The sequence below is a fragment of the Poecilia mexicana genome, unplaced genomic scaffold (assembly GCF_051168715.1).
Source record: "Poecilia mexicana isolate PSO_F unplaced genomic scaffold, ASM5116871v1 scaffold_18, whole genome shotgun sequence".
Classification (NCBI taxonomy): Eukaryota; Metazoa; Chordata; class Actinopteri; order Cyprinodontiformes; family Poeciliidae; genus Poecilia; species Poecilia mexicana.
The window spans coordinates 251,194-265,354 of record NW_028263387.1 but is presented as its reverse complement, the minus strand read 5'-3'; the positions used below and the strand labels follow the sequence as shown (position 1 = coordinate 265,354).

Below are 14,161 nucleotides of genomic sequence, written 5' to 3'. Positions count from 1 at the left end.
GCCAGAAAAGTTGGTGTTTGTGATGCTGCCTTCAGCTTCATAAATGAAACAATGAATTACATGACTCTCTGGTCCAGACTGTGTGATCCAGTAAGTGGTACTAAGTAGCTCTGTGTTGGATCCAGTCTTCAGTCCAGTAACACCTGGTTAGGCTCTGGTCTTTGGTTCGGTGTTGGGTCTGTGGTTTCACATTCGGTACTGGTGGCAGTGGCGATAGCTTCTTTACTGTTTAAAGGAGCTTGCAGTGCTGCCTGTTTCTGATGTTTCTCCCAGTATTTTTGTCTTGCTAGCCGGTGCCAGAGTTTAGACATTTTGTGGATAAAAACTGTCAGGACGACATATGTTTTTAGCTTGCAAGGGTAACAACCACCTGTTAAATCTTTCATAAATTTTGCTTGTAGACATGATTCAAACTCTTCTGGAGAGAAATGTTGAGAGCACAAATGCGAGTCCTTCGGAAGTTGTGCTCAGCTCTTTCCCACTGTGCTCTTCTTTTTTTTTTCATGTGGGAAGCAGTCCAGACTTCACCTCACTATTTTTTCTCTATTTTAATTACAGCCAACAGCGACGCTGTGAATTTTAACTTACACCAATCATAAATATAGTGATAAAACTAGTGATAAAAAATAACTACAGTAAAGACAGAGCTTCCTGCGTTTCCAGACCAAACCAGGTCACCAGCCCACCATGCATGGCACAGATGAAAAAATGGTGACCTCCATGGGTGAAAATATAATGGAAAACATAAATATTTTCAGGTAATTGTGAGTTTTGACACATCATAAATAGCATTTTTTTAGCTAATAGCAAAATTGCAACATATTTAGGCCAACATGTTCAACTAATTGTGGATCCATTTAAGTGTAAATGCTTTATTCACATTAAGTGTCACATGTCTCCTATTCAGAAAACAATAACAACCTGTTATTTTCTCATTTTCTTTAAAAAGTAGAAAATAATAAGTAAAAAGTATTTTAAAAAGAGGTTCTATCAGTAATCTTTTAAATGTGAATGACCAGGGCTGCCAATATAACAACAGGGTTGAGTTTTGAATGTTGCTGTGCATTAATCTGTGAAAAAGAACAGGATCTTTTCTAGTTTCCAGACTGCAGTGATGCAGAACAAAGAGTAGTTTTACATCCTATGTAATGGAGTACATTTTTACACTTTCAATGATACTGTACTGTATACTGTACCTTTAAAGCCAATCTCTTGTTATTATGCTTTAAACTTGATGATGGCTGGGGTTAGGCCTATATCCTAAAATGTACTCAGCTAAACACAAAAAAATAACAAAAGAACAAATAGCGAGATTAGAATACCTCCAGATGACAAAGTCAGCAGACACAATCCACTGTAGTTTGTGAGACATAATGAGAATAGCAAAATGCTAACAGGACTTTAACTCTGCTATCCTTTCCAGAGCATCAACACAAATGAAGTGGGACATGTTGATCACAGATTACCCAGAGACATCTTGAGTGGACAGACTTTATGCTACAAGAATGTCTTCCACTGGAACCTAAAGAATGCTAAAGTCCTACTGTTACCATGGAAACCACCAACTAAGATTGGCCTTAGAATAAGGCAACTACTTGCATAATTTATTTATGTTTAATTTAATAAATCTTAGTGTGTTGTGATTATATAATGAACAACCAAAGTCAAGTTTTTATGAACTAGAAACTACCTAAAAAAATACTTGATTGAAACAGTTCCTGGCTACTGCTTGGTTTTTGTTTCTCTGCTCAAAACTTGGCAGAAAATATGGAAAGCAGTGATAATTTTTTCACTTTTTTCAATAGAACATTTGCAAGGCTTACACCATCAGGCAGAGTGGGGTGGTCATAAATTTAAATTTAATTGAATCATATATCATAAAAGTCCAAATTTTGTACCACAAATCCGTATTTCGTACCACAAACAAGTAAGGTGGTATGACAATGAAAAAAAATATCCTTGAATAAGAATGAGTATACACTCATTGTGATGTTTCATACAAATGTAAATGCTAAAAACTAGCCAATAAGTGCTCTGCTGCGCTGAAAGTAGCCTCATACTTGATGAACTCACGTTTTCGCCTTAAACATCTTAAAAATAATTTTGGTGACCAATAAAAAAGTGGTTTAATAAATTGCTGCTGCTGGCACAATGCATTGTGGGATACTTTGCTGGCCAATCCCTACTGTCACATATAAATCAATGTCCTAAAAATATCAATTATTGCAACCCATAAAAACAAATGAATTCATGTTGTGTAATTTAAAATTTAAATATTACAAATAACTTTATAGATTTTGTTTAGCTGTACATAAACTAAAAAGTCACGTTAATGACTTCTGCTAGCTGAAAATTGCCTTTACTTCAAGTGACAACTGGTCTGTTGGTGCCTGGGAACTCTGATGGTTTATGGGTAGTATTTGGTGTTTTGAAATACTGAATCAAACAAAGTTCATTGTTGTGTGGATGAACTTAAGAGTAATAGAAAATTTGATTTTAACTCTTTCATTTTCTTTTTTTTTCTTTTTTTAAGGTTTTGTTGGTTCTAGTGGCCTTTATTTGAAAGTAGATTGACACGAAACAGGGTAATGAGAGAGGGGGAAGACATGCGGCAAATGTTGCCAGGCCAGGAATTGAACCTACAACCACCGACACGAGGAATAAGGCCTCAATACGTGGGTTGTGCTTTGCCCCTGGACCACCACAGCACCCCCTATTTCATTTTAATTTTATCTCAGTAAGGATAAGTAGTGCTTTGTGTATATAAATGTTTTTCTTTAATGTTTGTTACACTATAAGTGTGAGAGAGCCTGAATACTTTCTCTCTTGTTCTCGATGAAGGCGGACACTTTTTTCCTCTGCTCCCTCCCTGCCCTTGTCTGCCCTGCTTGCTCTGTTTTGTCTTTTTCTATATTTTTGGAGCCTTTCTTTGCACATCATCCAAATCTACAAATTATGGATCTGGTCAATCGATCTCAAAGCAATTGATAAAATTTTCTGGACGAGAAGTCTGGGCACAGGATAGCCCTCTTGTCCTGTGGGGACACACCCGGCGGGATTCACCCTGGATTTATTCATGATAACAGGATTTCTGCTGTTTGGAGTTTACAGATACCTGGATTATCTACAAATTTATGACAGACTTGGCCGAACAAGCGAACACTCGGACTGTTGGTGTGGACAGAGACGAGGACTCTAAAACTCACTAAAGAGTTGAAATCGATCTTGGAGAAGTTGCTAGTTTTGGTTCAGTGGAACCACCAAACTAATTTGGATGATTGGGAACTGAGATGTATCGGAGAGACTTTAGGGAAGATTGAAATTTATAATCTTCCCGACCTAAGACATTCTGTTTATGAATTGGCTTTCCCCATGTGGCCTTTGAAGGGCTGCGCATCTCTAATCTCCTTGAAGATATGTAAACACAACGCTCCTTCCCTCCTCACCCCCTCCTGTTTCCATGGAGCTGTGGAGCTGAGCGCTCCCAAGGACATCATTCCTCGATAACAAACACCTTTATCGGACTTTGCCAGGAGGCTGAGCAACGTGATTTCATGGCCCGTCACCGCCTTCACTCATGTCTTTGTTTTGTCTGAATGTTGCCATCTGCCCTAATGTGTCCTTTCCTCTTTTTTATTTTTTTATTTTGTTAGAAACTGTGGAGTACTCACTTTTAACCCAGAAAAAGATAATTTTAGATTATTTTAGTTTATTAGTAATATTAGAAATTGTGGAGTACACATGATTTAGATCAACATTATGCTTCCTAGATAACTTTTATGCAGAGAGACTCATTCTACTACAGCTTAGAAAAGGAATTAAAATTAGAATTAGAATTACATCGAACTTAGAATCCAGAAATACAGGAACAGTCACTATTTAGTTACTTTTTATACTACTACTTGTTAGAAACTGTTTCTACTCACTTTTAATCCAGAAAAGGACTTAGAACAAACTTAGAATTTAGCTATTCATCTTTAGATTATTATCAGTTATTTAGAAACGGAGGAGTACTCGCTTTTAACCAAAATGAATTAGATTAGTCACTCTTTAGCTTATTTTTTTCAGAAACTGTGGAGTTCTCACTATTTAGATCCAGAGACCAGAAGCCCAGAGACTCTTTTGGATCGAGACTACTTTTTAGACTCCTGTTCTTCCACCCCAGAAATGGAATTAGACCAGAGGATACTTAGCAACCCTGAACTTGAGCACTTAGTTTTCATTCTTTAGATCAACATTAGATTATTTTTCTTTACTTTTTTTTTTTTTTGCTTTTTCCTTTGGTTTGTTATTTTGTTTGCATTTCAATTTAATTCCTGTAAAGCACTTTGTATTGACTTGTTGCAGAAAATGTGCTATATAAATAAAATTACATTACATTAACTATGAGTTACTGATGAAGAACTAGAAGTTGGGGTTGGAATCCTTGTCAGCCATCATTTCCTGCCATACAGGTAGGGTGTGGGTTTCCAATGAAAAGTCTTAACTAAAAATTGGGCAGTTGCATGACAGTGGATAAAGATGTGGCTCTGTTGTCCACCTAGTAATGGAGATAAGTTCAGACTTTGGGTGTGTTCTTTTTTGCTGTGACTATATAATCATGTGGTCTTTGTTGTTTGGGACTCTTCTACTGTGTTCAGTGAAATGGGTCTTCGAACGCTTTTGCCTTTGAATAAAAAATAAAGACAAAGATTAATCTTTCTCTAGTTATTGGAACAAACTCTCATTCTTTGAAGGGGAAACTGACCCTTCACTCTTCATTTTAACCTCAAGTTAAAATGATCTTTCACCAAACCCTGCTGGGAAATAGTTTGAATTTAAAATATTTCAGTTTCATTTTGGCAGCCTTGGTCATTCATTTAAAGCACTTGTGTAATATTATATCAGACATGTGTCAGTACATTGCTTCTACTTTAACTTCAGCAACTAGTTAATAGTGCGACAAGAGAGACAAGAGAGACCATGCAACACCAAACAGACATTATTACTTTATATAACAGACTAACAGACAGCTTTCTCGGGAAGGCATCAGCACAGTATGCATCAAATTAGGATATCACAGAAGGAAAGTGCATTCATTTCAATTCATTATGCTACTCAGAGATGCTTATGATATTTAAAAATGCACTGAGGATTCCAGATGGAAAATGAATTTCTCAGGGGAATGAACATAATAAAGGAAAATAAAGATTCAGTGATATTAATGCAACGTAATGAAATTTGTGGACTGTGCAGGGGACAGCAACTTTAGCCATTCCTGTCAGCCATACAGGGTGGAATCTGAATAAACCGTACCAAATCAACTGAAACAGAGAAAGTATAAAATGACCCAAACGATGGTTACTTTGCAAGACAAGGTACGGTGGTGGACAGAAAGAAAAGGGGATGATAAAGAAATAAATCTGTGTGAATTAAAGGGGGATGTGTATACCTCAGTAGTCCTATTGACCATCATCTGTTGCAGAGGGAATGAGGGAGGGAAAGACCAGTTCAGTTAGCTTTGTTTTACACATAACTCCACTATAGTCCATGCACAGCAGAGGAGGCTGTGCAGCCATATTCTAATCTGGGCAGTGACGTGGCTAGAGTGGCTTATTTTATTCCCTGTCTCAGATACATCCTGTGGTTTGTCTTTCAAATTCATTGACATTAAGTCAAAATTTATCTCACCAACACATATTATAGTGAAAAGACTTAAGTACTACATTGAAATGCTACAAAATAGTTAAATATAGAATAATATAATATATATAATACAATAAAGAATATTAATATAATATATTAACTATTTTAAATTACAGGTTGCTTTCCCACATCTCAAAGATGATTTTCCTCAAACTTGCAGTGTACCTTCAAGGACCAAGGCAGCCCAGTTGTAGGTACTCTTTGCTAATGCACTATTAGCAACGCTAATTTTTTGTTTAGCATTTTTGCTAACTTTGAAAAGATTTAGTGCACTTAACTTCCCCTAAATCAATTTTTCTGGATAAATTTGAAAGCACTAATTTATTTAGCTGTTTTGCAAACTTTCAGCTGAATAAAGTTTGACATCTGTGTTGCTTATCGACTGTTAAGAATTTTTTACTTCTTTATATTCATGCTCTTATATTAAAGTGGGTGAAGATTGTCTATGCAGCAGTTCCTACCAGTTTAGAGGTCAACTCATTATACCCTGGTTCCTGGAATATTTAACCTATTGACCTTTTGCATGTGATGTTACGCTCTTCAGAACTCTGGCCACTGCGCCATGATAGACGTCAAAACAACCCATGCACTCATGAAAAGCCTGTCAAAAGAACACACATCTGTAATTTAATATCGCTTTTTTGGTGATTTCACTTTAAAAATGGTCAAAGGATGCTGTGCAGTTTGCTGCACAAACAGACAAGGATGCAAACCAATCTTGTGATTTTATTGCATAACTTTGAATGAGGAATGACATGTTGATGGATAGGAGCTGTCAGTCTTAAGGAGTGTCAGCTCTCGGTGTAATCGCAGAGAAAACAAACATTCATATACTTTAGAAGTGAGTATGATTAGAAAGATCCCAAATATTGCTTTATGGAGAAGGTATGCGTCTAACCTTTAATAATATGGAGACAATGCCGCACCGTCAAAAGAAAAAAAAAAAAAAGGTTAGCATCTAGTCTTTTGTACGTTTTTAAGGCTGCTCTGGTGTAAGGGAAAAGGCCATTTATGACATACAGTCACTATGGAAAGTATTCAGACCCCTTTACATTTTTCACTCTGTTTCATTGCAACCATTTGCTAAAATCAAAAAAGTTCATATCTTGACAAAAAAAAAACCTAAAATGTAGACATTTTTACAAATTTATTAAAAAAGAAAAACTGAAATATCACATGGTCTTAAGTATTCAGACCCTTTGCTCAGTGTTGATTAGAAGCACCCTTTTTTACACCTGGATTTGGGGATCCTCTGCCTTTCTTTCTTCAGATCTTCTCCAGTTCTGTAAGGTTGGATGGTGAATGTTTGTGAAGCCATTGGGTTTAGGTCAGGGCTCTGTCTGGGCCAGTCAAGAATGTTCACAGAGTTGTTCCGAAGCCACTCCTTTGTTATTTTAGCTGTGTGCTTCGGGTCATTGTCTTGTTGGAAAGTGAACCTTCGACCCATTTGAGGTCCCGAGCTTCCTGGAAGAGGTTTTCTTCCAGGATATCTCTGTACTTGGCACATTCATCTTTGCTTCAACTGTAACCGGTCGTCCTGTCCCTGCAGCTGAAAAACACCCCCATAGTTTCGCTGTTGGGATTGTATTGGGCAGGTGATGAGCAGTGCCTGGTTTCCTCCACACATACCGCTTAAAATTACCACCAAAAAGTTCAATCTTTGTCTCATCAAACCAGAAAATCTCATAGTCTGGGAGTCTTTCATGTGTTTTTTGGCAAACTTTATGCAGGCTTTCCTATGTCTGCACTGAGGAGAGGCTTCCGTCAGGCCACTCTGCCATAAAGGCTCGACTGGAGAGCTGCAGTTATTGTTGACCATCTCCCCACTGCATCTCTGGAGCTCAGTGGTGATCTTTGGGTTCTTCTTTATCTCTCTCATCAATGCTCTTCTCCTGCGATTGTTCCGTTTAGTTGGACAGCCAGGTTAAGGAAGAGTTCTGCTCGTCCCAAACTTCTTCCATTCAAGGAAAATGGAGGCCACTGGGCTCTTGGGAACCTTGAGTGCTGCAAAAATTCTTTTATAACCTTGGCCTGATCTGTGCCTTTCCACAATTCTGTCTCTGAGCTCCTTGGGTGGTTCCTTCCACCTCATGATTCTCATTTGCTCTGACCTGTGCTGTGAGCTGTGAGGTCTTGTATAGACAGCTGTGTGCTTTTCCTAATCAAGCCCATTCAGATTAATTAAACACTGCTAGACTCCAATGAAGGAGTAGAACCATCTCAAGGAGGATCAGAACAAATGGACAGCATGAGTTAAATATGAGTGTCACAGCAAAGGGTCTGAATACTTATGACCATGTGATATTTCACTTTTTCTTTTTTAATAAATTTGTGTTTTTTCTGTCAAGATGGGATATTGAGTGTACATACAAGAGAAATAATATGAACTGTTTTGATTTTAGCAAACGGCTGCAATGAAACAAAAAGTGGAAAATTTAAAGGGGGCTGAATACTTTCTGTTCCCACTGTAAATCATGCAGTATGAATTCAGGCAAAGTCAGTCATTTGATCAACACGTCAGGAGGGAGGAGGCATGGGTCGATTTCTAAGCCAGCTATTTTCAACTTTTGTAAATATTGCAATCTACAAGCCCCTAGTAGGTGTGCTATGTTTACAGACAAAATAGCTTGACTTGAACCAGTAGAAGCCATGAATAAACTGGCAAAAACAACTTGGAAAAACAAGTTCAGTTGCTCTGTTCAATACTCCCATCTCTCACTTCCAATGTGTAAGTCATGGCGCCTCGAATAATTAAGTGACGTAGATGCAAAGGGTCAATATGTTATTTTTTATGCTGTAAACTTGTCCTTACTTTACAATCTATTGTACTTACTATTTGTCTATCTATTTTTTAATCTTTTTGTGAACCTACATGATTTGACTTGCCTATATCTTTGCTCCTGTTATACCTGAATTTGCCATCTAAGACAGAATAAAGGCTATTTCTATTCTATTCTATCCTGTGAATTCTCTGTGTTACAGGAGAGAACGTTCACTAAAGTAAATGATAAATTCTGGGAAATAACTGTGGCTTTATGAAGTATTATTACTAAAACACAACACTGACAGGATGTGATAGAAAAGCATCTACAATTAGTGTTGAGTTGCTAAATAAGCAACCTGGCTGGTATCACTCTGGTTACTACAATGGCTTTGGATAAAAAGGTTCTACAACTTCAAGATGAGAAGTAACACAAATATCTGTTTACACATGAAAACGTATGATAAAAATGTAACTGAAAATAAATTTATTCTATAAAAGTTTCTGCTGGTTATCCATAACAATATCTTTGTAGACTAAAACTATAAATGTAGGATCGATTTCAAACTGTAAGATGAGACTCTATGTTTTTTGTGAACTTTTTTCAGAACAAGTTTTTTAATACATGCATATTGTATTAATATGCATGTATTAAAGGGGTGATGTACATGTTCTCATTTCTTTGAATTTGGGCTAAAATAAATACTGAAACAAAGTAGAAAAAAGTAGATTTTTCAACCCACTAAAAGGAAACATCACATTGATTTCCTTTCAGACTGTTTTCTAAGCTGTGGTCAATATTTCAAAGAGGCTATTAAAACAAATAATAAAGAAAACATACATATTTACAAATAGATTTTTTAAATTGAATTTATTTCTTTTGTTTTAATTTGTTTTTAGTTTGTTTTTATTTTTAACTTTAGTAACTAATTGTTAAATTTGTTTTTTCAAACAAAATAAATGAATTATCTTAGAATTTTTTTGGTAACTGAAGTAAATAGAGCAATTAAAGTTTTTTATGATTACCGTCAATAACTGTAATGTAAAGAACTTGAGTTTCAGCAGGAATTTATAAGGCGCTTCAATGTAGAAAGACTGAATGGACATGTGGGGACTGATATAAACCCTCTTCTAGCCACGTGACTTAAAACCACAAAACTATGTCAGAAAAAAGTCCCAACTAAAAGAATATTACATTCTTGTTTCATCAACTGGTAAGTAAAGCCCCATCAACTTCAGGTTGTCTTCCTAACCCCTCCCACCCCTAGCTGATGGTCCAAAACATTCGTTAGGATCATCTGTCCCCAGCTGTTAGCATGCAGCCTTAGATACAACCTGCAGACAGTGGCACACTCCATGCACTGGACATTGCTACACTTAGACATCGGTGCAGCGAGGAAAGGGAGGAAGAGGTGATGAGGGGAAATGTGTGAAAGGGAGCATTTAAAGAGAGAAAAAGGAAAAGAAGGAGAGACCCGGTTAGTGGCAGGACCAGGAGTGACGTGGCAGGCACAGCGACACTGAATGACAGAAACGGAGAAAGAGATGCATAGAGACTGATGGGAAACCAGACGCTACACACATTTAAGCAGATTTGTGTCAAAAACTACATCACAACAAATTAGAGGTGCTGGCATTAACTAAGTATAGAAACCTTGGTCATAAACATACTGTGATTAGTATCTGGATAATATGCTAATTTCAAATACATTCTGTTTATGATTCAACACTTTGTCATAAGAGAAAGAATATCAGTTCACGTTCGGCCTGGGTTGAACTAATCTGAAAGGAAAAAGAAATGTGCTTGCAACGACAAGAAACAATGATTGCTAAATATCTTCAGTCTGATTACGTCCTGTGGTTTCATTTAAGCTGTAATGACTGAATGAATGCTGCTCAAACCCACTGCAGTTGTAAGAAACAAGAACCTTTTAGATCAAAGTTGTTTTCCCTCTTAGATGGCCTGCAGTCATGTGCGTACCAACTCATGTACCAAAGATCTTATTTGCAACTAATAGGTGCAAACAGAGCTGATTGTGAGTCTTGAGTGACACTTTAAAAGTTCCCTTGTATGACCCCATTAGAGATGAGTGTACTTTTTAAAAGACACCTTTATGTCAGGATCTGTGTGAGTTGTGCAAGCCTCATTATTAATGGAAGGCAATAATATGCTGTGGAAAGTTGAAGTATCTCTGAAAGGTGCCAAGAGTTTGCCACTGAGTGGAGTTTGTGAGTAGGTGTGAAGTAGGGGATGATGTTAGCATTATAACCAGCCCCGCTGCTGTTGCTCTCGGTAAAGCTAATTCTCAACTCCTCGACTCAGGAACTCTAAAACCTATTTTTATTTGTTTCACTTGGTTTTAATGTTATTGGTAGTTACACCTTTTTAATAGTAATTTTAGAATTGCATTATGCTAGACCTGCGAATGAAACTTAATTTGTTCATGTTTTTAGCATGCTGAATGATCCATCCAGGGATGAAGAGCAAATCAAATCTGAATCTGTGTCTGCAATGTCAGCTTCACTGATAGAAGTACACACTGACACGAGACATAACCAGCTCAGTTGGTAGAGTTGTGGAAGGACGAGATGGATTAAAGACAGGCTTGCTTTTGCAGTTATATTTACGTTCTTATGAAAATATTTTTTTAAGATGAGAGATTACATTCATACAAAAGCATCAAACAAACTATAGCATGATACGCATTTCCCTCTGGCTACAACTATATATGATCAAGACTGTAGATAATGATCACTGTAGGTACAAGTAATCTCATTACTGTGATCCCAAACAAAACTGGGTTAGACCTAATTAAGCCCTGGTAGAAAATTTGGGTGATCTTTTACACTTTTAATGAAACTATCAAGCCCCTATAAAGGGTAATTTCTGCAGCATCACTGTGGGTAAGAAGGAAAACATGGGTATTGTGATCACTATTCAGCTATGATGCACCCACAAACGTTAATCAAATCTTCAGTATAACAAAGATTTATAGATCTAGTAAATGTTAAAGACCCTCATACTATATATTCTTCTTTGGTTATGCCTTCTTTGTCTTATTGCTCAGGAATCTGGGGAAATGCAAGTAAAACCAACACTGATGTATTAGTTAAGTTGCAAAAATAACCTATAAGGCTTTTTAATACGGTGGGATACTGTGAACCAACTGATAATATATTATTTTGAATGAAGAGTTTAACATTTAAAGATATTGTTTATGTAAAAATACTAGAAATAATGTATAAAGCATTGAACAAAAGTCTTCCTTCTGGTATTCAGAAATTATTTAAATTGAGAGAGAATAAATATAATTTGAATGTGCAAAAAAGAAAAGCCAGATAAAGTCTAGATGTGTTTCAGTTATTGGTGTGAAACTATGGAATGAATTGAATGATGATTTTAAGTTATGTCCTTTCTTGGTGAGCTTTAAAAGAGCTCTAAAATGTAAAATGATAAAATCTTATATGTGTATTGCGAAGATATCTTGGTAGGTTGTTGGGTACAAAATAGGGTAGGCAAGAATAAGCTTGGCTTCAGCCTATTCCCTTTTTGGTAAATTATGGGTTTGTTTATTGTTTGTTTGTTTGTTTGTTTGTTTGTTTGTTTGTGTCCTGTGTTTAATGTGGACAATTTACCAAAATAAAGTGAATGATTGAATTTGATTCTGAAGAGTTTTTTTTAAGACAACAGAACAATAAGATTATTGACCATCAGCAGAGCTTATCCAGATACCGACCACAGTTTGATAGATGAAGGAAAATAGTTATCACTTATGTGGTGAATTCCTACAGTTAGTGAGCTAAAGCTGCTAGCGCTACCTCACAATTGTCCAATGATTTCCCTATTGGCTACCAGATGTAAAGCCTGGAACGTCTCAAACAACTCATTTCATCATAATAGCTCTGCATATTTTACTTAGCTCTATCTACCCTCCATATAAAACACTGACAACGCACCAAGTACCACATGAGCTACTATACTTCCACACATGCCAAGCCTAACCCATCACAATGAACAACGGCCATACCTTTGACTGGACATCGGCATTGTGATCATTCTGAAGTAGCAGGGCGGCTGATTTGGTATCATCCTTGCGTGCGGCAATGTGCAAGGCGGGCAGGCGAACCTTGCCTTTGGTATCGTTTTCCAGTAAGATGGAAACCACCTGGTTGTGTCCCTGCTGGAGGGCAATTGCTAGGGGTGTAAAACCATCCTAGATGAGAGAAGACGGAGAAAAAATGGAATGGTTACTTACCACATATCCATGCCCAATACTTACAAGGAATATGATTAATAAAATATCCACAAAAAGTGATGGTGGTTTTAACATTTGGCAAAAGGAGGAGCCTCAGATTACTCACTTCTGTTGCAATGCTCTGGTTGCCTCCATTCTCAAGCAAGTAGCGCACTACATCCATGTGATTCTCCTGGGCCGCCATGTAGAGAGGAGTGAATCCATTCTGGAACATCCCAAACCTAATGGTTACTCGTAAGGTCTTACACCATTATTTAGTAATTCTCAAAAAGTTACAGCAGTAAGGTCCTGGCTCGAGAGAGAAATGTAATCAACAGCTGTGGAAGATGAGAACAGGGGTTTACCTGAGACTGTGAATTGATGTCAGCTCCTCGTTTGGTCAGGATCTTCACAACTTCTGCCTGACCAGCCAGAGAGGATATGTGCAGGGCTGTGTTTCCTTTCTGAAAAAACAGGAAATAGGTTCAGGTGAGAAGGATATTTTTTCCTGACTTCAAATTAACATTAACTGTTGAATGCAGCAAATGTTAATAAGAAGCACATCAATGAGTACTGGTCAAGGCAACAAGAGTAGGATGCAGAGAAGGTTTTCTCTTCCACACAGTTAGATGCCTCTTCTTAAGTTCTATTCTTCAAATTATTTTTCGTTATTTTAACAGCCAAAAGGCAAAACTGTATGCTCTGTAAGTACACTGTGTGCACAATTATAACTTAGTTTTGATGATATCATCATTTGTATGCATATTTTCCAATTCCAGGCTGCATAAACTTGAATGCTTGTTGAATCTAAACATATCAGCTGATGTGTATTTGTTTAGTGAGGGAGGGTGGGGCTAAGAAGATCAACATCCAATATCAAGATGTGTATAATTATTAGGCAGCTTCTTTTCCTCAGGCAAAATGGGCCAATAAAGACATTTAAGTGACTCTGAAAAGTCCAAAATTGTAAAAGGTCTTTCAGAGGGATGCAGCACGCTTGAAATTACTAAGATATTGGGGCGTGATCACACAACCATCAAACGTTTTGCTGCAAATAGCTAACAGGTTTACAAGAAACGTGTTGAGGAAAAAAGATGTAAATTAAATGCCAAAGAGTTGAGAAGAATCAAACGTGAAGCTACAGGAACCCATCCTGTCATTTTCCAGAACTGCAACCTACCTGCAGTGCCCAGAAGTACAAGATGTTCAGAGACATGGCCAAGATGAGGAACGCTGAAACCCGACCCCCATCGAGCAAGACACATAAGTTGGAACATCAAGCCTGGGCCAAGACAGATCTGAACAGATTTTTCAAAGGTTCTATGGATTGATGAGATGAGAATGAGTCTTGACGGACCAGATGGATGGACCTGTGGCTGGATCAGTACTAGGCACAGAGTTCCACTTCACATCAGACACGAGCAAGGTGGAGGCAGGGCGCTGGTATAGGCTGGTATTATTAGAGATGAGCTGGTTGGAC

General features: G+C 37.3%; 1 protein-coding gene across 1 annotated transcript in view; it reads right to left on the bottom strand.

The window, feature by feature from the left end:
* Positions 1-14,161, bottom strand: part of ank2b (ankyrin 2b, neuronal) — a 118,170-nt gene that overhangs the window by 96,293 nt on the left and 7,716 nt on the right. The window contains exons 4-6 of the mRNA XM_088015971.1: positions 13,047-13,145; positions 12,809-12,907; positions 12,475-12,660 (exon numbers count right to left, since the gene is read on the bottom strand). Of these exons, the coding sequence (XP_087872097.1) occupies positions 12,475-12,660; positions 12,809-12,907; positions 13,047-13,145 (384 nt within the window). The remainder of the gene's footprint in view (positions 1-12,474; positions 12,661-12,808; positions 12,908-13,046; positions 13,146-14,161) is intronic.